The sequence below is a fragment of the Phytophthora cinnamomi genome (assembly GCF_018691715.1).
Source record: "Phytophthora cinnamomi strain GKB4 chromosome Unknown Contig33, whole genome shotgun sequence".
NCBI classification, from domain to species: Eukaryota; Oomycota; class Peronosporomycetes; order Peronosporales; family Peronosporaceae; genus Phytophthora; species Phytophthora cinnamomi.
This window is the reverse complement of record NW_027150966.1, coordinates 959,008-983,955: the sequence shown is the minus strand read 5'-3', so window position 1 is coordinate 983,955 and position 24,948 is coordinate 959,008. Positions and strand designations below refer to the sequence as shown.

Below are 24,948 nucleotides of genomic sequence, written 5' to 3'. Positions count from 1 at the left end.
TCAAGTAGCGCTTCAGTGGGAGCTTCTGTACCAAGTGCCAACGCACCCATGGTATCCATGATAAGGTTAATCCAGAGCATCATAACTGAGTTCAGCGGTGGTTCTTTTCCTGCTACGGCGCTGACAAATGTGACAACCAATGCCACAATATTGACAGTGAGCTGAAATTGCAAGAATTTCCGAATGTTGTCGTACACACAACGACCCCACAGTACAGCTTTCCGGATAGATGAAAATTTGTCATCCATGATGATGATGTCTGATGCTTCTTTGGCAAGGTCAGTGCCAGTAATTCCCATTGCCATACCAACGTCAGCAGTACGCAGTGCCGGTGCGTCGTTGGTTCCATCACCAGTCACACCAACCACTTCTGAACGGTCTTTTAACAAGTTGACGAGGCGGAATTTGTCATCTGGGGATGATCGGGCCAGCACTTGTAGCCGGGGAATAACCTTGCTCACCTCTTCCATACTCATTGTCCGAAACACAGGGCCTTCAAGCGCGACGCCATCTTCGGTCATAATTCCACATTGTTTTGCAATCGCTGAGGCTGTGTGAATATTGTCACCTGTGACCATGCGTACCATAATCCCGGCGCGCTTGCAATCCCTGATAGCATCAGTCACGTCCGGGCGAAGCGGATCTTGAATACCAAAAATTGCGTTTACGACTAAATCCTGATCCGGCGCGTCAGCAAGCGACTGCAAGTCATTTGGGAGTTCGCCACTCGCAAAATCCCGATGCCCAACGCAAATCGTGCGTAGCGCAGACTCGGCCATTTGCCTGATGATACGATTCAACTCGTCGCGATTTTTCGAGGTCAAATCCTGGACGTTACCGTCGATGTCGATAAATTTTGTCGCTCGTGTCAAAATGACCTCCGCAGCCCCCTTTGAGTAAAGGCGACAGCTTCCATCACTACGCTTAACAATCGCGGCCATAGATTTCTTTTCTGATGAAAAGGGAAACAGCCTGTCGCCACGCGCAAGTTGGAATTTTTCTCGGCGGATGTCCATTATAGGAAAATTGAGTTTAGTCATCCACAAAAGCACAGCGCCTTCTGTCTTGTTTCCTTGTACTTCAGCTGCACCATTCACATCCTTAAGAAATGCACTCGTATTTACTGCTATGTTGGCTGCGAGTTCTTCAAGCGCTTTCGCATCCACGCGAAATTGCGTTCGGTTTGAGTCAGTGAACTCATCCTTATAAAACTTGCCCAGGACCCATCCTTGAACAACGGTCATTTTGTTTTCTGTGAGTGTTCCGGTCTTATCGGAGCAAATACTTGTAACGTTACCCATAGTCTCACAGGCCGCTAACACACGAATGAGATTGTTATCTCGCAGCATTTTCTTCGTTGAGTAAGAAAGTGATATCGTTACCGCAAGCGGTAACCCTTCCGGAATTGCAACCACGATGATCGTGACACCAATCAAAAATGTGTGCAAAATATAGGTGGGCCAAGAATATTCCAGCTTCTTGTCGTCCGACATGGAGTAAATGATGATCATCGCTATGATTGTCGCGATAGCGAACGACATCCCAACGTAGCCAATCTGCTTAGCCATATCCTCTAGCTTTTCCATCAACGGTGTAGCTTTCTGTTCCCGAACGAGCTTGGATTTGATTTTGCCCCAGCGACTCTCAGCTCCAACAGCAATTACGAGGCACTCGGCACGGCCACTAGCTACGAGACAGCTAGATAGCAAGAAAGGGTCGTTCTTTGGGACCTTACTGACATCGTCGGGCTCACCCGTAAGACTGGATTCGTTGCATTTGAGATCACTGCCGTGAATGAGTACAGCATCGGCAGGTATTTTGTCACCTGTTTCAAGAATTATCACGTCGCCTACCGAGATTTCTCCGACTGAAACCTGGTCGGGTTTGCCGTCTCGCAGTACTTTTACCAGCACATCATCATGCTTGGCACTCAGAGCACGGAACTGCTTTTCTTTAGTGTAGTTGTTGATCGAAGTTACGACAGCCACCAACGTTACGCCAAATAAAATTGCAACTCCCTCACTCCAACCTGTCGCTGGGTGTTCCATGTAGCCTGTAACCATGGATGCAATAGCAGCAATGATCAAGATGATCAGAGTAGTGTCTTGTAAGCTTTCGACGAAAAGCCGAAATAGTCCCTTCATAGGTGCGTCGACAAAGACATTCCGGCCAAACAGCTCGCGCCGCACCATGAAGTTTGTGTTGATCTCGCTGCGAGGCAAACCATGTTCCAAATTCACGCACAAAAGGGTCGCCAGTGTTGTTACGCCTCCTATCCGTGCGAGCTCCACGAGGTTCGCCTCTGTCATTTGGTCCTGGTTGAGCTTCCGAATCTCCTCGAGTGTGATGCCATAGGGCGATGACGGCGCGACCTTACTAATACTGGATGTTGCAGTGGTTTGGTTGTTGCTCCGACGGGACTTCGCTGGTGACGACGGGAGCGGTTGGACCGACGTGAGGTCAGGCATAGTACGAACAAAGCTATTCGCCAACGTGCAACCGATGGCCGAGTCAAAATGCTAAATACTTTTTCAAAGCGATTCTTCTTCGACAGCGCTCCAGAATCACCGGAGAAGACGAAAGACAAACCAGAGCTTTAGCGACGGTGCATCTGGTGACCCACTGGTCCAGGTATCGACAGCCAGCGCCAAAAGGAGTGCGTTGTCCCTGCCGTCGTCGTCGCGGCGCTGCCGGCCCCGCGGAGGTTTCCGTTTTAGCGTCGCGTCGGGCGTTTCGCATCGTCCCCAGGTCGTAGCAGTCATATAGATAGCCATCGACTATAGAAGCGCAAAAATAGCGGAGACGAATTTTGACCAATGGGGGAGAAATACCTCTCGTATTGGCTAAAACGGGATGTAGACGACCTGCACGTCCATGTATCAAAGAGCGCTGTTGCCGACTTGAACCTGGCGACGATGCCGCTCTGCGCCGCTTGCTGCGTCACCAAGGGCTTTAACAAGTACGTGCTGTACGCCTCGCTGTAGTACAACCACCGCAGTTCTGATTTTCCCCGTTTTGTCTGCCCGACTTGAGCAGGTTCCACGGCGGACAGCGCCATCTGCCGCGTCCAGTGTGCAAGGAATGCTTTCGCACTGGGAAGGAACCTGTGGACCTCGGTGGCGAGCCCGAAGCGCTGCCGTACGTGGCAGCAGTGCTATGCCGTTGCAGGAAAATTGCAGAATACTGATGGGGAGTCTACGCAGGATCCGAACTCCAGGCGACAAGAAGACGGCGTCGCTGGCGGATTTCCAGCTCCTGAGTGTCATCGGACAGGGGGCTTTCGGAAAGGTAAGTAGTGACCAAGTACCAATAATGTAGGAGAAGTTTGATCGATGTCGCGTCGTTCGTTTGGCGTGTGCAGGTGCTTCTCGTGCGCCACTCTACAACGGGAAAAGTCCACGCGATGAAGGTATTGTTGAAATGATCTCCACCTCGAGCTTCTTTTTATTTTACCGAACTCGTGCTTTGGGGTGTACGGTAGATCATCAGCAAGCAGTTCGTTATTGATATGGACAGCGTGCACTATATGAAAACTGAGCGTGACGTCATGACCAAGGTGGGATTGAGAGGAAGAGAGAGTATTCTTTGAGCTACTCGCCACGTTACTTATTAACTTGTTCCACCGTTTGTGATGGTTGTTAGATCCGCCACCCTTTTGTGATCGGGCTGAACTATGCTTTCCAAACCAAATCCAAGGTCAGATTGCCACTGGGTATTTTTTTTTGCTGGGTCTATTGGGTATTCTGAGGCCTGGTGCTGCTCTGCGTAGGTTTATCTTGTGATGGAGTACCAATCTGGAGGGGAGCTGTTTTCGTATTTGAAAGAGGAAGGCACGTTCACCGAGGTGCGCAACAATATTGTGTTGTTTATGGGGTTGATACTAACAATTTGGTACTTTATTGTGGCTGTAGGATGTCGTACGTTTCTATCTGGCGGAGATGATCCTAGCGCTGGAGCACCTCCACGCTCACGGCATTATACACCGGTATATTTTGTGTTTGTACTTGGACCGATACAACTAGCGCTGATAGATGATGTCTGCAAAATATTCTAGCGATTTGAAACCTGAAAACGTCCTGATCTCAGCCGAAGGTCACATCAAGCTGACAGACTTTGGTTTGGCAAAGGAATACGTGGACGGGCAGGAGCTCCTGACAGTATGCGGTACGAAAGAGTACATGGCCCCGGAGATGCTACTTGGCAAAGGATATGATTCGGTAAACAGTTTTACATTGGAAGACTGCGAAATTATTGGTGCTGATATGGTTTCACGTCTGCTTTTGCTTTAGGCTGTAGACTGGTGGTCTCTCGGCGCTCTTGCATATGAGATGCTGACCGGGAACCCGCCGTTTAGATCGAAAAATGCAGCAGACTTGCACAAGAAAATCCTTTCCGCCAAGGTATCACAGTGATTGCCAGCCATGTAGGATGAGCTAATATTCAGCTAACGACACTCTGGTGGCTGGCTACCCAGGTGCAACTACCGCGGTGGCTTTCAGGTGAAGCTCATTCATTGATCAAGTCGCTTCTGGAGCGCAATGTGAGCAAAAGACTCGGTGGCGGCAAGTCGTCGATGTTTGTGGTGAAAGGAGTGCAGGCGATAAAACGCCACCCGTTTTTCAAGGTATTTTTGTTGTATAGCATCTACGGTGATGAAGATGGCTAACAAATTGTTACAATTCGTTGTACTTTTGAAGAGGGTGGACTGGGAGAAGATGGAAACTCTTCGCGTTCCTCCGCCTAAAGTACCCAGTGTTGCTGACGATGTGGACACTAGCAATTTTGACACCAAGTTCACGTCAATGCCGGCTTCTGACCTAATGTGCGATGCTGTGATTGAGGAGCACAACAACCTTTTTCGAGGATTTTCATTTTGCCGTCAAGATAGCCTTAAGGAGGTCATCTCAAACCCCCAGTCTCCGATCAACACCACGCTACTACCAACTATTGCAAGTCTAGTCATCGATGGCGACGATATCAATGATATCAATAACGCTATCGCGACAGCAGCCAGTAAGCAGTCGGCAATTTTGACCTGAACGACGGGACTACTGCTCCTTCTTCTCCTCAAGCTTCGTTGCGAGCGTATCGATGGACTTGAACTGGCGAGTCCAGCGCGAGTTGTAGAGGAACGGACGCAGGTCGAACCGGTTGTCATCCGGCGAGTAATTCTCAGCATGGTAGGACGGGGTCAGAGTGGTCATCTTGTGCCGGTTAACCGAGTAATAGAAGAAGAATCGCTTGACCTTCGTTGCCACAACGGTAGGTGCCAGGTGACTCCACAGGTTCGTTAGCTTGCGGAACATCCAGTAAGGACCACATCGATCGATCTTGCGCAGACGACCGAAAAATCCCAGCTCATCGTACGTCATGCCCATGTCCTCCTCATCCAGCTGAGAATGGTCAGCATCCTCGCCAGCATCCTCATCGGTGGGACGCAGCTCTGCGGTCGGAGGAGCCTCCTCAACAGTCTGCAAGGCTGGATAGTTGTATTTGACAGCTGCCCAACGAAGCAGCTTCTTCAGATCGCCCTTCGAGACCGCACCAATAGGATTCAAGTCACCACTGCTGCAGTCGTACTTGGTCATGTATCCGCGAAGGGCTTCGTCAACATTGCCAGAACTGAGAACGAGTAGGAAACCAGTCTTGGAGCGCACCCACGGCAACAGCTGGGCAAGAAGGTAAGCCATCACCATGCGAAGGCGTGCCTGGATGTTCTGGAGCGCCAGGTCCTCCTGCAAGGTGCCTCCACGCGACAGGTACTGAGGCGTCTTACCAGTCAACAGTTCGAAGGTCTTGACAACGGCATCCACCATCATGTCCATGCCCATGTTGAGGTGGTAGCATCCAATCTCGCTTGCGAGCGTCGCAGCGCGCTTCTTAGTGGCAGCCGAGCTGTTCTTCGTGCCCATGTAGGTGGTGTGAAGGACGTGTGAGGCCAGATCCGCAGGCTTCAAAGGCGTGTACTCCTGGCCTGTCGTGCCCATAATACGCTGAACGTCCTTGATAACCTGCTCGTCGCCCTTGTTGGCGGCTTCAACCACGAGATGACACATGACACCGACAATGCATGCCACAGACGACGAGTCCGCACCTCCAGAAAGAGGCAAGAAGAAGCCGCTGCCTCCACTGCGACGGAGGTAATCCCACATCCAACAGGCAGGTCCCAGAGCAATTTCCTCCTCCGGAACATGGTAGCGCACCTCAATAGCAGACGTGGGGTGCACAAACGACGCCTCGTCGTGGCACAAGCTGAAGTCGACATCGATCTTGGGGATCACGGTGTCCAGGGAGCTAGCCTGCTCGCTGCGACTGCTGACGGAGCCGCGGTACGAGCGCACGTCGTCCAAGTCGACAGTAGCCGTAACCACCTCGACATCCTTGACCGAGAACTGCGATCCCTGTGCAACCACCTGGCCGTTCACCACAATGACAGCGCAGCCATCGAAATACAGCCGACCGCCATCGCAACCCTGCTGGTTGGCGTACAGATACACGCCGCCGCTCTTGGTCGTCGCTCCGCGGATCAGGTCCATGCGCTGGTCCAGCTTGCGCAACTGGTGGTGGGAGCCCGAGCCGTTGCCGATGATCTCCACACCCGCCAGACTGAGGTTGATGTGAGGGCTGTCGGGCGTGAAGAGCTCTTCACACGTCTCGGAGGCGCACGACGTGTCGAGCGTGGACACGGCGCCGGAGCCGAAGGGCACGTGCACCGCGCCCGTGAGCTTCTGCAGACTGGCGGGCAGCACAAACTTGTCGAGGCCACGGGGCTTGCCCGTGTCGAAGTTGGGCTTCCAGGTGGTGAACCAGCGCTTCTCGCGGTAGTTGCCGTCGTCGGCCAGGAAGAGCTTGGGGCGGATGAACACGATGCGCTGGTTGAGGCAGAAGACGCGGCAGTTGTAGCGCACGCCGTTGTGCATCACGGGCATTCCGATGTCGCACAGGATGTCGTTGGTCACGTCCGAGCGCAGGATCGTCTCGAGCGACTGCCAGCAGTGGTAGAACGTGTCCTGCTCCAGGAAGTGGTCCTCGCAGCCGTAGCCGCACACCTCCAGCTCCGGGCCCACGCGGTAGCGAGCGCCGCGCGCCTTGGCCACGCGGATGGACTCGAGGATGCGCTCCAGGTTGCCATCGAAGTCCAGCGCCCACTGGTTCAGGTTGCACGTGGCCACGGTCACCAGCGCGCTCATGCCTGCTGCGGTCGTGGGGGAGATCGCTGCACGTTTCTGCTGTGCCGCAGGCGATTTGCCGGTTTTGTGGTGTGCGCCACACGACGTTCTGCTGGTCGAAGCGACGTTGAAGAAGGCCCAGTTGTCCGCTTGTCGATTAGACCGATCGCTGCAGTCTCCGATGGCAGCATTGCAAACGCTCTATTGCCCCGCAGTTGCGGCGCGGTCGGTTCTGGCGAGCTTTGCGGGGCGATGGAAGTGCGTGCACACGGAGGTGGCGGAGGACGCAGGGGCTGTCCCCTTCAAGACTCCTAGAGGGGACAGCGCCCTGCCCTTCTAATGGCACTTCTACCAAAACAGGCCGGCAGCATTGCAGCGCTCCCTCTCTGACTCACGCCGCCGCACTCGTCTGCTTTGCGGCCCTCTTCGTCGACGCGGTGCTGAAGTTCTCCTTCACCGCGTCGCCGGCCGCTTCGGCGCTGTTCAGATAGCGAGATGCGGCTCCGCGGGTCGAGTGCGCAGCGCCCGGCCAGCTGGAGGCAGCGCCACACAGCCTGCCGCAATCTCTCAGCCGGGCGGCCCCTGCGTGGCCGTCACCACGGGGAGGGCGGAGCGAACACGCCGGCTTGCTTGGCGCCAAGCGCTGTGCTTGTTGGCACCGACCAAAATTCGAAGCGGTCTCCATACAGAGACCGAGTGAAGGCGCTCGCCGAGATATCGCCTGGGGGCTAGGCCTTCTTCTGCTAGTAATGCGCATTTCGCGCCAATCCGAGGGCCGAGCGAGCTTTTGGCGGCGTATCACTGGTCGAAACGGGTCTGGACGCCCCTTCTACGCCGCAAATCCCTGCGACCGTCTCTCAACAGAGACCGGACCAACATTGACACTTTCGCCAAGCCAGCCCCCCCACCGAGCCACACGACGTTGCTCCGGCCGCACGACAGCGTCCCGAGCGAGCAGCTCCGCCGAGCGAGCGACTTGCTGCTACCGTAGACGACGCACGCGGCGGCGGCGCGAACGGACCGGCCAATGGTGGTGTGCATCCCCGACGCGACGCAGAGCGCGGCGGCGTCCTCGAGCGTGACGAGCGCGACCGACAGCGCGAACTTGTTAGGCCGGCGGCTGGCGCAACTGGCCGGCGCCAGCGCCAGCTCCGATGACGGCTACGTGCAGCTCGAGAACGAGTTCCCGGGCGCTGTGGCCATCTCCACGGTCGTGAACGCGCTGTCCTTGCTGGGCTTCGCCTTCATCCTCACCACGTACCTGCTCTTCCCGCCCGTGCGCAAGCAGCACTCGTCGCTGCTCGTGTGGGTGGCGCTCATGGGCATGCTCTTCCACGGCACCGTGCTGGCCCAGACGTCCGCAACCTACGGCAACTGCTGCACCACGGCGCCCGTGGTGCAGCTGGCGCTGCTCTCGCACGAGCTGTACTTCTTCGCGCTCGCTTTCAACTTCTACTTCACGACCAAGTACCCGTTCCGGTCGTCGCGGTGGCTGAACCCTATCTACCACGTGACCGTCTGGGCGATCAGCATCGCGGTGGCCATCGTGGCCTGGCAGCTAGGCACAGGACGAGTCAGCTCCTACGGCTACTGCTGGTACTCAGCCAAGTACGACGGCGACAGTGACGACGGCGAGTTTATCCTACTGGAGATCTTCTTCATCCCTATCTGCGCTGGGTACTGCGTGAGTATTGGCTGCTATATCCTAGCCACCAAGCGAGTCCGGCTCACTATGGGCGGGAGTGCCAAAACCCGCACGAACTTGGACTCGATGCGCAGCTTTTTGTTTTGGAGCTTCTCGCTGTGGATGGTCGTGACGATCCCGTACATCGTGCGCCATCGAAACGTAGTGGCTGCCAATTCAGCGGCGGAGAAGGCGCTGCGATTTTTGGGACGGGTGGCGATCGCCTTCTTAGGTACTGGGAGCGCTGTACTGTGGACTAAATCGATGGGCATACTGAAAACGTTCAAGCTGTGGCGACAGCGGAACTGGGATGACTACTTTAAGGTGTACGATGCGTCGTGGGTTCTGCGTCGCGAGATTCTGTACTTTGCCACCAAGGGTATTCAGTTGGGTGCTAGCAACGCGAAGGGCATCCCAGAGAACGAGAGCGTCAACCCGAACGTGGAGTCCATCTTCTCCTTTACGCAGCGGTCGGGCATTTTCCCGTGGCAGCTACGCCTTGGTGTTGTATCGCAGGCTCCGAGTGTGCTGTCTTTCGAGCTTGACGGTGCCACATCCGGCCAGAAAGCAATTTTCCGAGACTTCGAGCCGGAGGTCTTCCATGAAATCCGGCGCATGTCTGGTATCTCCCGTGAAAGCTACATTCAATCTTTCAAGGGGAGCACTCGAGAACGTTTCAGCGAGGGCAAGAGCGGTTCTTTCCTCTACTACACTGGTGACCAGACCTATATCCTAAAGACGTGCACCCCAGGTGAGCAGAAGTATCTCCTGTATATTTTACCTCAGTACATGGCGCACCTCCGTCGCAACCCGAACAGCTATCTCTGTCGTTACGTGGGGTGCCACGAGTTGGTCATGGAGCACCACTCGGTTCTGTTCATTGTGCTGACGAATATTTTGAACAACCCAAGTGTGAACATCGACGAGTTGTACGATCTCAAGGGCGCGTGGGTTGGTCGCCACCGTGGTGACTCGCCGAGCGGTACTCAACGAGTTTGCAAGTTTTGTGGTCATGATTTCGTGGTTGGTATGTCCGAGGAGTCATGCTCTCTGAACCCCAATGCTGGTTTTGGTCATGCGGAATTCGTTGTGGGAAAAGATCTGAACTGGTCCTGTCGTCGGCTGGGACTTCCTACTGACGTAGCCGAGCAACTCGGCAGTCAGCTGTACGCCGATACGGAATTTTTACAGCGCATGAACTCGATGGATTACAGCCTGGTAATTGGATTGAGTCGGCACAAGTCCTTTTCAACTTCAAGTGGCGGTGGTGCAGTGCTTTCGCGCAGCGGAGGGCCTACTGTGAAAGGAAAATTGTTTGTCGGTGGCAATAGCAGTGACGAGGCAGGCTACTTGGAGTCGCTGAGCCCGAACGGGGCAACCTTGCAAGGTCTCAGCCGCCCTAGAGGCAACGTGGCTCCTTTTGCTGCCGATGCGTGTGTCGTGAATATGGGAATCATTGACATTTTGACGCCTTGGTCTTTCAAGAAGAGCCTGGAGCGCTGGGTGCGTGTTCGATTGCAATGCCGCGACGCTAAGGGCATTTCGGTCATGAAGCCCATCCCGTATGCGGATCGATTCCGCCGAAACGTGATTGACACTGTTATCTTCGGTCGCCGCCTGGGCTCTAAGAGACGCATTCCAGAGAAACAGCAAGGGGAGTCGATTATGGTGGACTTTACAAGCATGTCCATGGACGTGAATTTCTCTATGGACATCGCAAACCTGTCAATGGATACGTCAAACATCTCCATGGAGATATAGGCCCTTCTCGTTCACCAACCTCCTCTCCACACCCACACACGGAGCAGAATATGCCACTGTTGTCGATTGACCTCGACTACTGGAGACTGACGCAGTAGACCGTCAACACGCAGGTCATGGTCGCGTTCTCCCATCGAATCGACACACTGCCTGCAAATTCAGAAGGGACGAAGATCCGTGTGTCAGTCACTTGACCACTCTTCTCCACAAGTCGGAACTCACCGTCACGCTCCGCGTCCCAGAAGCACGACGAGTTGGTGTGGAAGCCGGCGTTCCGCTTCTGCAGGATCGTGCAGTTCACTGTGACAACGCCCCCCGCACGGGCATTCGTTAGCTTGTGTTTGTACTGAGTTTTGCCCGTAACTATTTAACGTCATTGCAACAGCAGCCACCGCCTTGTCTTCGCCTTCCTGGCATCAAACGCACCGATGTATTTGAATCCCGCCGAGCCGTTAGCCACGCCCTTGAGCTCCTTCAGACACTGCGACGAGATCTCCGTCGTCCACTGGTGCACGTCCGCCGCGTGGTAGCTGTTCCCCGCCAGAATCTTCTCGGGAATCTGCGCACAACGTCTCCAGTTAGCTCCAGCTTCTCCGAGCTCTCGCCTCGACAGGGATCGGACCTCTTGGGCGATCTTCTTGACCTCGTCCTGGATCTGGTGGAACTCGTACTGCACCGATTCCCGCGGCACACGACAGTCAGTTGACTACACAGCAATATACCCCCTCTAGCCGCCGGCAGCTCGCCGTGCGGGACACGCACCGCAGCGTTCTCCATGCTGATCTTCCGACGCTTGCGGGGCCGATCGCTATTCATGCACTCGCTGGGCTGTCGGACATACAAAAGTCAGTATGTTCCCACTAAAGTCCGATCTCATAACCTGAGCCGCTCACTTTGGCCACAGAGAAGGCGGCAAGCTCGCGCCCTGCAGCCGCGTCGCGTTCGAGTCTACAGCGTCCGTCCCAGCGCCCCACGGCGAGAACGAGTGGCGCCACCTTCTTCGTCTAGTTGCTGCGCATCGAGTGACACCGGCCGAGCGCTTGTGGCTGCTCTGGGGCCGCCAGGAGAGCAGTTTAAAGCATGACAGTGACGTCGCAGTCGCCCGCGTTCGCGACGCCGCGGGTTACGACCGCCGCCAACGGTTACGATGCGCTCAACGTACACGGGAGTCGACCAAGCGAGCGAGCGGGCGGGTTGCGCTTCGCCCAAGATGCGGAGAAGCGCAAGCCCACGGACAAGGGGGACGAACTGCCCCAGTCCGTGGAGATTGTGCCCTGGCGCATGCGTGAGCGCATGAAGACGATGGACGTGGCCCTGGTGCTGTGTCTCAACATTGGCACGGACCCGCCAGACGTGGAGAAGTCTACACCCTGTGCACGCAAAGAATGCTGGGTGGACCCGTTCTCCATGCCGGCGAAGAAAGCCATCGAGACGATCGGCAACACGCTGCAGTCCCAGTACGAGCGTTGGCAGCCTCGTGCACGGTACAAGCAGAGTCTAGACCCGACGGTGGAGAAGATCAGAGAGCTATGTGTGAACAGAAGGAGACTAGCCAAGCACGATCGCGTGCTCTTCCACTACAACGGACATGGTGTACCCCGACCAACTCAAAATGGGGAAGTGTGGGTGTTCAACAAGAGCTACACGCAGTATATCCCGCTGCTGGTGTACGATCTACAGTCGTGGGTGGGGACGCCATCCATCTACGTGTTTGATTGCTCAGCGGCAGGAGTGCTGCTCAGTCATTTTTCGTCGCCCCCGACGACTCCAGCGCAAGCCCATGGACGAAATGCAAGCCCGTCTGCCAATGAAGCAATTGTGCTTGCTGCTTGTGCTGCTGACGAATTACTACCTATGAACCCGGAGCTTTGTGCAGACGTATTTACATCCTGTTTGACGACCCCAATTACCGTTGCCTTACGCTGGTTCATCTCACAGAACGAACTGTCGATGGCGCATCTCGATGCCAGTTTTATTGAGCGAATCCCCGGAAAGCTGACAGATAGAAAGACTCCATTGGGAGAGCTGAATTGGATATTCACTGCTATTACTGATACGATCGCGTGGAATATGCTGCCGCGAGAGTTATTCCAGAAATTATTCCGACAGGATCTACTTGTGGCATCACTATTTCGAAATTTCCTGCTGGCCGAGCGGATTATGAAGTCTGAAGGCTGCTCTCCGTGCTCACTTCCAGCCCTACCACCGACAAATCACCATTCTCTGTGGCGCTCGTGGGACTTGGCTGCTGAGGTATGCTTGAACCAACTTTACAAATTATCGAACCCGTACCCGAACGTAGATATGAGCTTTCAGCCGTCACGGTTTTTTGCCGAGCAGCTTACAGCTTTCGAGGTGTGGTTACAGTTTGGTTCTTCGGAAAAAGCGCCGCCGCAGCAATTACCAATGGTTCTCCAGGTGCTTTTAAGTCAGGTTCACCGCCTTCGGGCTCTCGTATTGTTGAAAAAGTTTCTCGACTTGGGACCATGGGCAGTCAACCTCGCACTTTCTGTTGGAATATTCCCGTACGTACTGAAACTTCTACAATCCCCCGCTAGCGAGCTTCGTCAGGTTCTCGTATTTATTTGGGCAAAAATCTTGGCTTTAGATTCAAGCTGCCAGACGGATCTTGTAAAAGATGATGGCCATTCGTACTTTATGTCTCACCTCGCTGCTGGTCTCCACAACGGGGGCGGGAGTCAAAGCGCATACAGTGCTGCGGGCAGCCTAATGCCACCGGAGCAGAAAGTCATGGCAGCCTTTATTATCTCAGTGATCTGCAACAACTATTTACCTGGCCAGAAGAGTTGTTTACCGCAGTATTTGCACAAGATTTGCGTTAATCTCCTTCAAGACCCGGACGAAGAAGTGCGCATATGGGTTTGTCTGTGCATGGCAAAGCTGTGGGAGAACTTCGACGACGCGAAGCGAGTAGCAATCGATGACCAGGTGCCGCGAATGCTAGGTGCGAAGCTTCGTGATGAACGGCCAGAAGTTCGTGCTGCCGCGGCCTACGCGCTTGGTACGTTGGTTGGTTTCCAGTGTGACCCTAACGTTAGCGGAAAGCAGGTCGATCTAAACCGTTTGGAGGATTTCCTTCGTCAACGTGCACACGACGATATTATCGTAGCTATGGAACTACTACGGGGCTGCCGGGATGGTTCTCCACTAGTGCGTCGGGAAAGTGTGCTCAGCTTGGCAAATGTGATTTTGCATAACTATCACCAACCACGCTTCGAATCCGTAGCAAAGCACTTCAAAAACCAGCCTGCGAGTGTCCCAACTACCTCTCCTACAGATCGGAACTCTCCTGCAAGTGACTTGGATTTCCAAAAGGGCGGTGGAGCACCAAATTCGTTGGAAAGTGGTAACGATACAACTTTTCAAAGTGGCGCTGATGTGTTTATCGATGAACAGCTGCTCGATGAGATTGGAGATGATGCCAAATTTTACGCTGAGATTTGGCATGCTTTGAAGGAGATGCAATCAAGGGACCCATTCCCCCATGTTGTTGACGCCGTCAAAGCAATTGTGAGTTTTGTGAACTCCAGCATCTTAGAATCTGAGCAAGATCAGTTGCGCGAGAACAGTCAAACAGGCAGTGTATTGGCTTCTCCTCCGCGTAGTGTAAACCCCGAACAGTTTTCTGCCATGCACCATGAAAGAAGTGCTGGCCTGGTGGCGCAGCTTCGCCGAGAAGGGTCGGTGCCAGGATTGGGCCACATCCAAGCTCAGCAGGGAGAGCTACGATTTGGTGGTTCCGCGGAAAACGTCAATGCTCATCCGTCGACGAATTCGGAAAGAGGTAACATGGGCCGACATCCTGAAACCCATATGCAAATGCCGGCGACAACTGGAAAAGGATTGCGGTCCGCTGTGTCAGTGGGAAACTTTCAGCAGTACCAGGACAAGTTTCAGCGAGGATCTGGTATCTTAGCTCCTGCAGTTGGAGATAATCATGTGATGGCGCACGTTGCTCCAGCGAACACGGGAGCGATGGTACAAGGCCACTATGCTGGATCCGATGCTTCAGGTCTTGCTGGGGGATACAGAATGGCGAGTTCTGGAGTTCCAGTGGACGGAACTATGGGCTATCCTGTACATGTACCCCCTGCTATGGAGAAGTACGGCCGCCATGAAGAGTTTCCGTCTTCACTTGTATCCACATGCTATGAACGGCACAAGGCTCAATTCAGCGATCCGATTTTGGAGCCCCTGCACGAAGACGAGGATCCTCTAAGTGAAAAGGGCGCGGAAAGATGGGAGCGTTCCCGACGTTACAATCGAATCAGGGGTGCAGCACTGAAGCTGGCCCCTGGGTTTGCTTCTCCGCGAAGTTCCGCGAAGTCTCCAGCGATGCAGAGGACTGCTCTAGGTTTGCGCGATGCTAGCCCGCATAACCCTCCTCTTTATTCGCAAATGGACTATGAGTCTGCTCGTCGCGCAACGACTTTAGGCGACCAGGAAGAAGTGAAAGACTTCACTTTGAACCTTCGTCAACGCGCTGTGCTCAATAACGATGCCGAAATGACGTCATTGCTACTGTTTCACCCATACGAAACAATGCTCCTCGTCGCCGATGAAAAGGACCAGATCTCACTTTACAACTTCGAGGAAACCGAGACGAAAGTGCTCAGCTTTGGAAACAAGAACCCGCCAGGGTAAGTTGCTTGTAAAAGCGTTTACTCGACTGGTGGAATAGCTAATGCGCTTTGTCATGCTTTTATATGCCCTCAGGTCTCGGTTGACATCACTTAGCTGGATTAACGAAACAGAAGAAAGTCTGCTGACTTGCGGATCGGATGACGGCGTGATTAAAATCTATCACGGCTTACACTGCCCACACCCATCTATTGGCTGTCCGAAGCTCCTGTCCGCCTTCGTTGCGGTCCCTGACCTTGTACCAGGAACGCGTGGCTCCGGCCTAGTGATGAACTGGCAACAACAGACTGGTGCTATGTATGCTGGCGGCAACTCGAGCATACTTCGAGGGTGGGATTTGCGCCAAGAAAAGTGTACCGTTGCCCTCCCAACTCAAACCGATTCGTGCATCACTAGTATGGCGAGTGATGAAAGCATTCCGGGAATGGTTGTCGCCGGCTTCGGAGATGGAACATTGCGGATTTTTGACTCGCGAAGTAGACCAGACTATTCGGTCAAGACGATCATGCGGGAACACACCTCTTGGGTAGTGCAAACTCACATTTATGCAGGCCGAAATGAATTGCTTACGGGGTCAGTGACTGGGGAGCTCAAGTTCTGGGACTTGCGGTATCCCAAGAGCAGCGTGAAGTCTTTGGAAGCGCATCGATCACCTATGACCGCTCTTGCCGTTCACGACTATGCTCCAATCTTCGCCAGGTGCGTTACGACACTGCGTCGGAAAATGTGTGTCGATACTTATCATTTTTTTATTTGTAGTGGCTCGCACAATCAATTCATCAAGGTGTTCCGGAGCGACGGTGAGCAGTTGGCCCTCATCCGTTACCACGAAGGCTTTCTGGGCGAACGCATTGGTCCTGTATCGTGTTTGGCATTCCATCCGCACCGCCTTTTCCTGGCAGCAGGCGCTACTGATTCGGTGGTTGCTGTCTACTCGAGCGACAAATAGTCAAATGTTCTTGATCATTAAAGACGTCGCAACTCAAGCTGCAATATCGTTCTGCCTGTACCATCAACATCACCTGCTACATGTATTTTCTATTGAAGAAATACAAACGGAGTTTACATTCGAATGGAGATCAACTTATTCGCAGTACATGTTCAACCTCATTGTTCGTGTTTGTGGCTATTACGTAGTGAGAATCGATGCATATGAATTGCGCGGCTAAAACCAACTACTTCCTTCCTGCTGCCAGCTTAGTTGCTGTTCACCGGGAACTCGGGAAGCATCGCTGCAAAGCGTTCACGATCGTGCTTGACGTTGTAGTCAGTGTTCGGCCCAGCCGGGACAATGCCGAACGCGTTGAGGTGGGTGTGGGACCCATAGTAGTGGAGTTTGATATGTTGCATGTTGACCGACTTGGCAACCGGTGGGAACTGGTAGATCTCACGCGTGTACTGTAAATACATAACAGCATCAAAATGTTCTTTGGTCAGTAAGGATCATAACCACTGCAGTTTTGGTGGCCACGTACGTTGAGCAGGTTCGGGTAATCCTTGATCATCTTCTTGTTGGTCTTGAAGTGTACGTGGTAGACCTCGTCAAAGCGGATGAGCGTCGTGAACAGGCGTACATCCGCTTCGGTGAACACGTCACCCATGAGGAACCGCTGCTTGGACAGGATGTCCTCCACGCGGTCAAGGCTCTCGAACAGCTTGGTCACGGCCTCGTCGTACGCAACCTGCGTCGACGAGAAGCCGCACTTGTACACGCCATTGTTGATGTCGTTGTAAACCCACTCGTTAATAGCGTTGATGTCCTCGCGGTACTCCGCCGGGTACAGGTCCACCTTGGACGGCACAAGAGCGTCGAACGACGAGTTAAACATGCGGATGATGTCGGAGGACTCGTTGGACACGATGGTCTTCTTGACCTTGTCCCACAGCACGGGCACCGTGTAGCGCGTGTTGCCCTCGGAGCACATCTCGTACAGGTCGCGCACGTACTCCGCGTTGTTCACCGTGTCGGGGATCGCGCCCTCCGACGAGTACTGGCCGAGGCCCGACGGCCCGGGCAGCCACGGGGTCTTCTTCGGGTCCGCGAAGGCCCAGCTCATGTGCTTGTCCTCGGGGTCGTTGGGCCGCGTGCGCTGGAAGACCGGGTGCACCACCGAGAGGCCGATGATGTCCTGCAGCCCCTTCAGGTTGAGCGTGATGAGGCAGCGGTGCGCCCACGGGCAGGCCAGCGAGATGTACAGGTGGTAGCGGTTGGCCTCGGCGGGGAACTCGGCGTCGGCGCGGGGCTCGATCCAGTTGCGGAACTTGCTCGGGTCGCGCACGAACGTGCCCTTCTCGGAGACGGCCCAGGTGTTCTTGGAGGTCATGGCCTGGATGGGAGTGCTTGGGGTCTTGGCGCTTGCTGCTCAGTCGGCGAATTCGAAAGTGACGACAACGAAGTGGATCGGATAGAAGGTTAGCTTGGTAATCAGGCCGCAATTTGCGCCTGATTATATCAACCGATGAAACCTGAACTCGAGCGCTGATTGGCTGAGACCCGTTTGTTTAGTATCGAAGGTGTCGCAGTGACCGGCGCTGCAGGGCTTGCCTATCATAGCCTATGATTCATAGGCAGCCTCTGTTTTGCATTCGCGGGTGTATTGCTCGCTATAGCGTCTGCTCGGCCAGCTTGCAGAGCTTGCTTGCTCGAAACGCAACGCGAATACATACAACTTCGACTTCCGTGGTCTCGACCTGCAAGAGGGTACGAAGACCTTTGTTTACGGTCCACCCCGAGATCTTTTTCAACTTTGCGGTACAAACGAGCGCTGGATTTGCAACAGGAAGGCCACGCTCCTCGGCTGCGCGTAGTCCGGTGTACCGTTTGAGTCGTGCACCAAGTGACCAAGGTTTTGGACGTGGCAGAGTTGCGCAGAAGAAGTAATTCCAGGCTACAGTATCGCATACAAATATACGATAAGCGTCGTTGTTCCTACGATGGATAAGTGCTGGTGCCACTTAAGGGGGTCGATCGAGGAGAGCATCTCTTGAAATACCGGCATCGCCTTGTAGTGCCCGCGTTGCAGTATGAGGCCTGTGCTGCTCAGTGAGCAGTGCTCACAGCCTCAGAAACTTGTAGTTTGTATGGTGGTTGTAGTCACCCGCCCGATCGATACTTAGTTTAGTTTAGTACAACGCGTTTTCACCCAAAGGAATCCACTCTGGTGGAACTCCCGCAATCCCAAAACTGCTAAGTGGGGCGAGCACTGCGTTGACGTGTCTGCTGTGCGTGTTCACGACCTCTGCAAACTCGAGTCAAGCGGCAGCGTAAAGCTGTTCGTTGCCTAGGAGATGATTCGCTAACGCAAAGTACTAGCCATATCATAGTAGTGCTGTATTCCGGCGGTTGCGCGCAATGCTTCGTTAACAAGCTCGGCGTGGATTGATCGATGAGCTACATAGTTCGATACAACTCGAGATCTATTTGTCTCGCACGCGCGCTTGAACGATTTCGTCAGGAACATCTTGAATCGAATTGTCAATGATCAAGCGCCTTTTCGTGATAGCTTTCGCGTAACCATGGAGCTTCGCATCGCGAGAGAAGTATCCGAAGACAACCGCTGGCAAGGTTTCTGCGCCAGCAGCCGTTGTCTGCGTAGTCGTGCAGACCGTGTTGCACATAAATATACCCGTAAAATTGAATACAATGACTGCTTGGCGGTAATAATGGCAGCTTTACCGCGACATATTTTGAAATCGAAACCTTCGAATAAAAAAGAACTAGGGACGGGGGTATCAGTTTTGATGCGTGACACATCTCGCTAAGGTTGTCGCTCACCAACTTGTGCACGTCATGGAACGCGGTGATCGAGAAGCATCCAGTCAGCACTCCCGGAAACCCCTACTACTGCGTCGAGAATTCAATATTCGCCCACAGGTAGCTTTTTCACTTGCTGTCCGAGAATCTTACGTCTGGGTTTAGGATTTCACTGCGATCGTATCCTCGCGAATATTTTACTCTTCTCCACGATGGAGAACGTGCTGATAACGCCGCTCTGCCGTATCAATGATACAGTATCATAGTAAGCTTTTAAGCTTTAAAAACGTACAGGGCGTCTTCTTCACCAGACAAGACACGATCAATGACTTGCGAGCGAGCCAATCGGCAACTGTCAAATCGATGGCTTCTTAGTCGTCGTCGTTCGAGACGCCAGTGTGGGAAGCTGCCGTGTCGTCTGGAGGAACAAACGCAGCATACACATGTGTCATAACTTCAACTTTGCGTCACAAAAAATAGTACACCACAGGACCAAACACATTAGTGTAGCATCAATTTTCGTAACGGACTCAATTCGACGCCTGGGTGTTCGCCATGGAAGACTCGGACGCCGACGCGACGTTCACCTCCTTCGCCTCCTCCATCTCTGGCGCCTACAACCGGCGAGCGACTGTGGAAAAGCGCAGCAAGAAGCCGGGCAGATCCGCTCTGGTGGTCGCGGTGGACAGTTATTTGGCGTCACCTGGTGCCGCCACAGCCTCGGACCTGTACAAATCGGCTCGAAAACTCTCCGCACACAACGAATTCTTCTCGGCCAACCACACGACGCTATGCCTGCAGTTGCTGGACACGTTGGCGGAGCATTTGCTGGCGGTCGTAGCGCCCACGAAGCCCCAAGAAGCTCGCGAGGAGGAGGACGACGCGGACGAGGTGCAGGCGACGCAGTACTCGCAGCCGACACAGACCCAGCAGACGCCAGAAGACTCGCTGCAATTGCTGGAGCTCTGCTACCTGTTTGCGAGGAAAACCGCCATCGGATACCCGTCGCACGCACTGTGCAAGCTTCTGCAGTGGCTCGTGGAGAGTGTTTCTGTGGCTGCGCTACGCAATGGCTGCGAGAACGATACAGGCTTGAAGCTGCAGCTCCTTGTGCTGGCTGAGTTGATCAAGATCAGCGCTGGTGTTCGGATCTATGCTAAGGAGATGAAGAAGATCAAGGACTTTTACCGCTCGCTGACGATTTTGCTCAATAGCACGGAGGACGCCGAGCTTTTGGTGTTTAGCATGGCTGTTCTCGCGCGTCTTGTGCTTTCGGAGTCCGTGGGGAGCAAACTCTTCAGCGAAAAGAACGTGGATCAGGCATTCGCTTTGGTGTTCTCGGTACTCGACGGGTCGTGGCATGATAGTGCTGGAGAGAGCATGTCGGACGCTACTACCATTCTAGATCGTCGCTCCTTGCTACAACTTGTGAGTATAGATTTGCTGTGTGATCTCGCCGATAGCCAAGAGATTTTGGAGCTCCTAGAGAAATACCCGAAGATTGCGCCAACAATCGACAACAGCTTCATGACGATCAACCTAAACGGTGATGCAGAGCAGATTCTGGTTGCTGCCCATTTCCTTTCCTCCATCGTCCAGCTCAGCCACCTTTTCAGGAAGATGCTCATAAAAAGCTTGTCCGATCAAGATGTTTTGTATCGTGTTTTACAAGCCACGCTACACCCATCCAAGTTGGCGGCTACGACCAACGCAAAGTTGATTTTGAAGGTGATCGGAGACGATATTCGCTCACTTCGAAGTCTTTTTGACTCGCCGACGAATGCAGAAAGATTGAGCCCTGTGGTCGCTGGAATGATCCGCTGTATCACCGATGCTACAGCAGTTGTGCAGGGTGCGGAAGACAACGAGACACTCAGTAACTCCGACGAGTATCTCCACAGCGTAGAGGTGTGCCATCTACTCGCAAAGCTCAGCGAATTGACCGCAACACGGTCCTTGTGCGTTGAAACTATCAGCTTAAACCAGGTATGATAGAGTCACGTACACAGTTTTTAGGGGGTATGAATCGTATTATTTACTAACGCGTCGGTATTTGTGGATTAGAGTGCAACTTTGATACAAGTAGAGTCTGCTCTAATCAGCTCTGTCGAGCCACAAGAGCTGACACGCTTTCATCCGCAATTGTCAATTCACCTCGTGGTAATGATGCAGCAGCATAACGAGCTGTGTCTACGATAGTACCCCTGACATTTATTGCTGTGTGTGTTTGTGCTTGCTCAGAGTCTCCTCTCAAGCCTCATGTCCGACGAAAACATGACCGATAAAAACAAGCGCACGCTAAGCCAATTCTTCCAGACTCCAGAAGTATCCACTGTGCTTGGGGCGGCTTTGTTTAACCGCAATGACAAAGACATCGTGGTAGAAACGCTGCTGTTGCTAACTCAGTCGCTTATCGTCTCCGGAAACAAACGATTCCATGCTTTTGGACTAGCTGAAGGAATCTTGGGCTTTAGTCAACGAGTTGGGGACGCAAGCGATGGCTTGCAGTCGACAATTGCTTCGCTTCAGGCAAATGCCGATGTTGGTGCGAAAACTGTCGAAAAGCTCCAGGCTGAAATGCAGCAAATGTTACATCTACACGATCAACTAAAGGCGCAGCAAGACCAGGCACTGAAGGATATTGGAGTAAGGTTTTCCGAACAAATCCGGCAAAAAGATGATGCCATGCAAAAAATGCGTGATGCATACGAGGCAAAGCTGCGAGAGGTTACGATGCAATGCGAAAGTATGGGACAGCACATGAACAAAAAAATCAGTGCTCTTCAACAGCGTGAGTCGCTACTTCAAGATAGCCGCGCGAAGCGTGGCATGTTGGAGGATGAGAACAGTGAGCTTAAGCGCAAAGTACAAGTGCTAGAAATTCGGATCGAGGAAATTGCCCAGACCCATTCAATTGCGATGGAAGAAATGAAGCTCCGCGAGAAGGAGTTGGAGGAGGTACGAGAAGAGATCGCAACAATTTCAGGAGAGTACACTGCTCAACGAGAAGAACTCGAAGCGGCTCACGACGAGACAAGGGTACGTGTTGTGTAACATTGGTTGATAATTCTACTTGCTGCTCATCCCTCCCACATAATTGATGGCTTTTTGCAGCGACTAGAAGATGAACTGAACGAGCAAAAGCTGTCAAACGAGAATACGTACAAGGAGCTGGTGCTGCTTTCGAAGGCTCACAAAGCTCTTACTGACGAAAAAAAGAGCATCGAGAGCGAGATGGATACAATTCGAGATGAAATGGCAAACCTTGAATCGCTGAATATTTCCCTACAATCAAGACTGCAAGAGAAGAAGGAACTTGCGGATCAGCTGGAGCGAAAGGTAGGCAAGCAATACTTTTCTTCGAATAGTTACCAGGAGCTCACTATCGCTTGGAACTTGCATTCAGATGGCGCGACTTGATGACGCAGCAACTGTTAGCAGAAATGCATTAGAGGACGAGCGTGAAAAGCGCCGAGCTGTCGGTCGTGATCTCGATGATCTCAGGAAAGCTCATCGCAAGCTCGAAAGCGACATGGCCATGATTGAAATCCAGGCAGCAGAGCAACGTCTTGTGGTCGAATCAAAGGACGAGCACATCCGCAAATGTGAAGAAGAAATTCGCCACTTGGTAAGTACTAGTATATGTGTGTCGGCCTTGCTATCTATCATGTGTCGTTCATCTAACTGAAACCATTGTTTTCTGTTTGACTGGCTGGACAGATGAATGAGGTTGGAAAACAAGCGAAGCTCCAGGCTTTGATCCATCAGCTGAGCTCTGGTGTTGACAACAACGTCAGCATCAGCGATGGGGGGCCGTTCATTGCCCGTGACAAGTAAACTTTGGCATTAAATGCAGTAGAAACGTTTTGATCATGATGAGCTGGGCCCCGCAATATATTTATTTTTTCGATTGAGAGAATCTAAGAAGGCCCAGATTGTCTCCACAACCGCTGGAGCTGCACACTCCAAACCGTTGGAGAAGTTCTACCCCACGCACATACATGGACTTTACCCAGCAGCAGCTGCCTAGCTGCGCTTGGATAAATTCACATCACACGGGGAAGTCCTGCAGTCTACACTTAGTGGCGGCGACCACGGCCACCACGACCACCACGGCCACCGCGACCGCCACGTCCGCGCTGCATCTGGTTGCGGTTCGAGCGCGCCTGCTTGAAGCGCTTGTAGCGAGCCGAACGAGCATCTTCCCAGAAGTTCTTCTCCTCCTCGCCCTCAACAAGGCTAGCCTTCGGAATCTTCACGCCGTTCACCTCAAGCCCGCCGTCCGCGAACATGGCCACGACTTCCTTAGCCAGCTCGGCAGTGGTGACACGGAGGAAACCATCCTTGTCGTTAATCTGGTACTTAATAAACGCAACACCCTCTCCATCGGCAGCCTTGTCTCCAAGCTTCTCGTTGATGGTGTTCTTGATGTCATCACGCGAAACCTCGCCATCCACCTCTTCGAAGTGCACAATCAGACCCTCATCGTACTGGACGTCAACCTTCAGCTCCTCGTCCACATCGAGAAGGTGGAACGAAACCTTCTTGCCGCCAAGTTCCGGCTCCGATAGCGCTGAAAGCTTCTCGAACAGCGGGGTGGCTTCAGCGACACTCACCTTGAACGACGCACAGTCGAGGCCATCGTACTGGACGTACGGTGAATGGGCAGACGGATCAATAACGGTAGCGAGGAGTTGCTTAATGTCATCGAGGCGCGTGCGGGGACCAATGTTCGAGATGTGGATGACCTTCTCATCCTCGCGTTTGCGCTTCTTGTCCGCGTTCTTAGCGTCCTTCTCGGTGTCCGGACGACGAGGGCGGGCCTTGATAGCCTCCTTGTCCGTAACCAGCTCAAAGGAAAGCTTCTTCTCGTCCACCACAACCGGGGAGTCCTCCGACAGCTGCTTCTGCACCTGCTCGGCGAAGGCCACCTGCGAGAAAAGCAGGTAGAGCTCGTTCGACTCCTCGAAGTAGCGCACGCGCGCACGCAGCTTGGCGTCGTCCTTCCACACGGGCAGCAGCTCGTCCAGGAAGAACGTGACGGGCTTGCTCGGCACGTCCTTGGCCACGAGCATGGCGTTGGTGGCCTTGTCGAACTCGACCTTGTCGTCGTTCGAGAGCTTCTGGTAGTCCACCATCGAGATCACGTTGGGCACGTGGCCGTTGATGCTCAGCGACGCCGCCGAGTCCACGGCGCGCTGCACGGCGTCCTTCTCCTTGAGCTCCACGTGCGCCACGCCGGAAAAGTTGCGGCGGAAGCTCTTGCGGTCGATGTAGAGCAGCTCCACGTCCAGCGACTTGAGGCCCTCCTTGATCTCGTCGATGGTGGGCAGCGCCTTGCCCAGACCGGCCAGCACGATGGTGCGCTCCGCCGCGTCGTCCTTGTCGGGCAGCGCGTTCTTGCGGCGCAGCGCGTTCTTGGCCTCGTTGAGCTCCACGACGTCCGAGTCGGCGATGGCGGCCTGCAGCACGGCGCCGTCCACGGTGAGCGCCGCCAGCTTCTTGAAGGTGAAGAGCACGCTGAAGGGCACGAAGCCGTCCCCGTGCTTCTTGGTCTCCTCGCGCAAGAAGCGGTCGCGGCGGAAGTTGCTGTCGGAGAAGTAGAACTCCACTTGCTTCTTGATCTGGGCCTCCAGCGACGCCATGGCTGCTTACAGTGCGTGTCTGCGGGAGCTTGCGATGCTTGCCTTGGGCGGACAGGTGCAGGAATGACCGCTCCGTGTGTGTGTGGCCTTTGGAATGACTGGCCAGCAGTGCTGGCCAATGAAAACGCGTTGTTTATAACTTGAATCAGTTGGTGAGCAGCAGCTGGTATACTTCAAGAACAGTTGAACTTGACGCAATGCATTCGCTGCTAAATGGTTCCTACTACCTACCTACAGAGCCCCGCCGCTGCATCTTCTATCTACTACGGCAAT

General features: G+C 53.8%; 10 protein-coding genes across 10 annotated transcripts; 6 read left to right on the top strand and 4 right to left on the bottom strand.

Moving 5' to 3' along the window:
• Positions 1 to 2,915: 2,915 nt before the first annotated feature.
• On the top strand, positions 2,916 to 5,039 carry IUM83_04434 (AGC protein kinase; the record flags this gene model as incomplete). The annotated part of the gene is made up of 12 exons (XM_067928513.1): positions 2,916 to 2,959; positions 3,037 to 3,138; positions 3,204 to 3,288; positions 3,362 to 3,409; positions 3,482 to 3,544; positions 3,643 to 3,696; positions 3,770 to 3,844; positions 3,912 to 3,985; positions 4,055 to 4,217; positions 4,290 to 4,400; positions 4,475 to 4,624; positions 4,698 to 5,039. The coding sequence occupies 12 exons, from the start codon at positions 2,916 to 2,918 to the stop codon at positions 5,037 to 5,039; spliced, it is 1,311 nt and encodes a 436-aa protein (XP_067792745.1).
• A 9-nt stretch (positions 5,040 to 5,048) lies between these two features.
• IUM83_04433 (NAD+ synthetase) lies at positions 5,049 to 7,190 on the bottom strand (the record flags this gene model as incomplete). The annotated part of the gene is made up of 1 exon (XM_067928512.1): positions 5,049 to 7,190. One exon carries the CDS (start codon positions 7,188 to 7,190, stop codon positions 5,049 to 5,051), a length of 2,142 nt encoding a protein of 713 aa, XP_067792872.1.
• A 1,006-nt stretch (positions 7,191 to 8,196) lies between these two features.
• Positions 8,197 to 10,614, top strand: IUM83_04432 (Phosphatidylinositol 4-phosphate 5-kinase D3 (PIPK-D3/GPCR-PIPK); the record flags this gene model as incomplete). Its single annotated transcript, XM_067928511.1, has 1 exon — positions 8,197 to 10,614. The coding sequence occupies one exon, from the start codon at positions 8,197 to 8,199 to the stop codon at positions 10,612 to 10,614; it is 2,418 nt and encodes an 805-aa protein (XP_067792621.1).
• Positions 10,615 to 10,690: 76 nt separating this feature from the next.
• On the bottom strand, positions 10,691 to 11,391 carry IUM83_04431 (Dynein light chain Tctex-type 1; the record flags this gene model as incomplete). The annotated part of the gene is made up of 5 exons (XM_067928510.1): positions 10,691 to 10,764; positions 10,837 to 10,914; positions 11,041 to 11,173; positions 11,237 to 11,284; positions 11,377 to 11,391. 5 exons carry the CDS (start codon positions 11,389 to 11,391, stop codon positions 10,691 to 10,693), a joined length of 348 nt encoding a protein of 115 aa, XP_067792873.1.
• Positions 11,392 to 11,694: 303 nt separating this feature from the next.
• Positions 11,695 to 12,472, top strand: IUM83_04430 (Regulatory-associated protein of mTOR; the record flags this gene model as incomplete). The annotated part of the gene is made up of 2 exons (XM_067928509.1): positions 11,695 to 12,300; positions 12,386 to 12,472. The coding sequence occupies 2 exons, from the start codon at positions 11,695 to 11,697 to the stop codon at positions 12,470 to 12,472; spliced, it is 693 nt and encodes a 230-aa protein (XP_067792742.1).
• A 2,705-nt stretch (positions 12,473 to 15,177) lies between these two features.
• IUM83_04429 (Regulatory-associated protein of mTOR) lies at positions 15,178 to 16,225 on the top strand (the record flags this gene model as incomplete). Its single annotated transcript, XM_067928508.1, has 3 exons — positions 15,178 to 15,275; positions 15,352 to 15,975; positions 16,036 to 16,225. The coding sequence occupies 3 exons, from the start codon at positions 15,178 to 15,180 to the stop codon at positions 16,223 to 16,225; spliced, it is 912 nt and encodes a 303-aa protein (XP_067792785.1).
• Positions 16,226 to 16,473: 248 nt separating this feature from the next.
• On the bottom strand, positions 16,474 to 17,600 carry IUM83_04428 (Glutathione S-transferase omega protein; the record flags this gene model as incomplete). The annotated part of the gene is made up of 2 exons (XM_067928507.1): positions 16,474 to 16,674; positions 16,752 to 17,600. The coding sequence occupies 2 exons, from the start codon at positions 17,598 to 17,600 to the stop codon at positions 16,474 to 16,476; spliced, it is 1,050 nt and encodes a 349-aa protein (XP_067792784.1).
• A 1,985-nt stretch (positions 17,601 to 19,585) lies between these two features.
• IUM83_04427 (CIP2A protein) lies at positions 19,586 to 21,107 on the top strand (the record flags this gene model as incomplete). The annotated part of the gene is made up of 3 exons (XM_067928506.1): positions 19,586 to 20,458; positions 20,882 to 20,982; positions 21,095 to 21,107. 3 exons carry the CDS (start codon positions 19,586 to 19,588, stop codon positions 21,105 to 21,107), a joined length of 987 nt encoding a protein of 328 aa, XP_067792783.1.
• Positions 21,108 to 21,859: 752 nt separating this feature from the next.
• On the top strand, positions 21,860 to 22,867 carry IUM83_04426 (Microtubule-associated protein; the record flags this gene model as incomplete). Its single annotated transcript, XM_067928505.1, has 4 exons — positions 21,860 to 22,069; positions 22,145 to 22,369; positions 22,437 to 22,658; positions 22,751 to 22,867. The coding sequence occupies 4 exons, from the start codon at positions 21,860 to 21,862 to the stop codon at positions 22,865 to 22,867; spliced, it is 774 nt and encodes a 257-aa protein (XP_067792703.1).
• Positions 22,868 to 23,109: 242 nt separating this feature from the next.
• On the bottom strand, positions 23,110 to 24,675 carry IUM83_04425 (Lupus La protein; the record flags this gene model as incomplete). Its single annotated transcript, XM_067928504.1, has 1 exon — positions 23,110 to 24,675. The coding sequence occupies one exon, from the start codon at positions 24,673 to 24,675 to the stop codon at positions 23,110 to 23,112; it is 1,566 nt and encodes a 521-aa protein (XP_067792702.1).
• Positions 24,676 to 24,948: the final 273 nt, after the last annotated feature.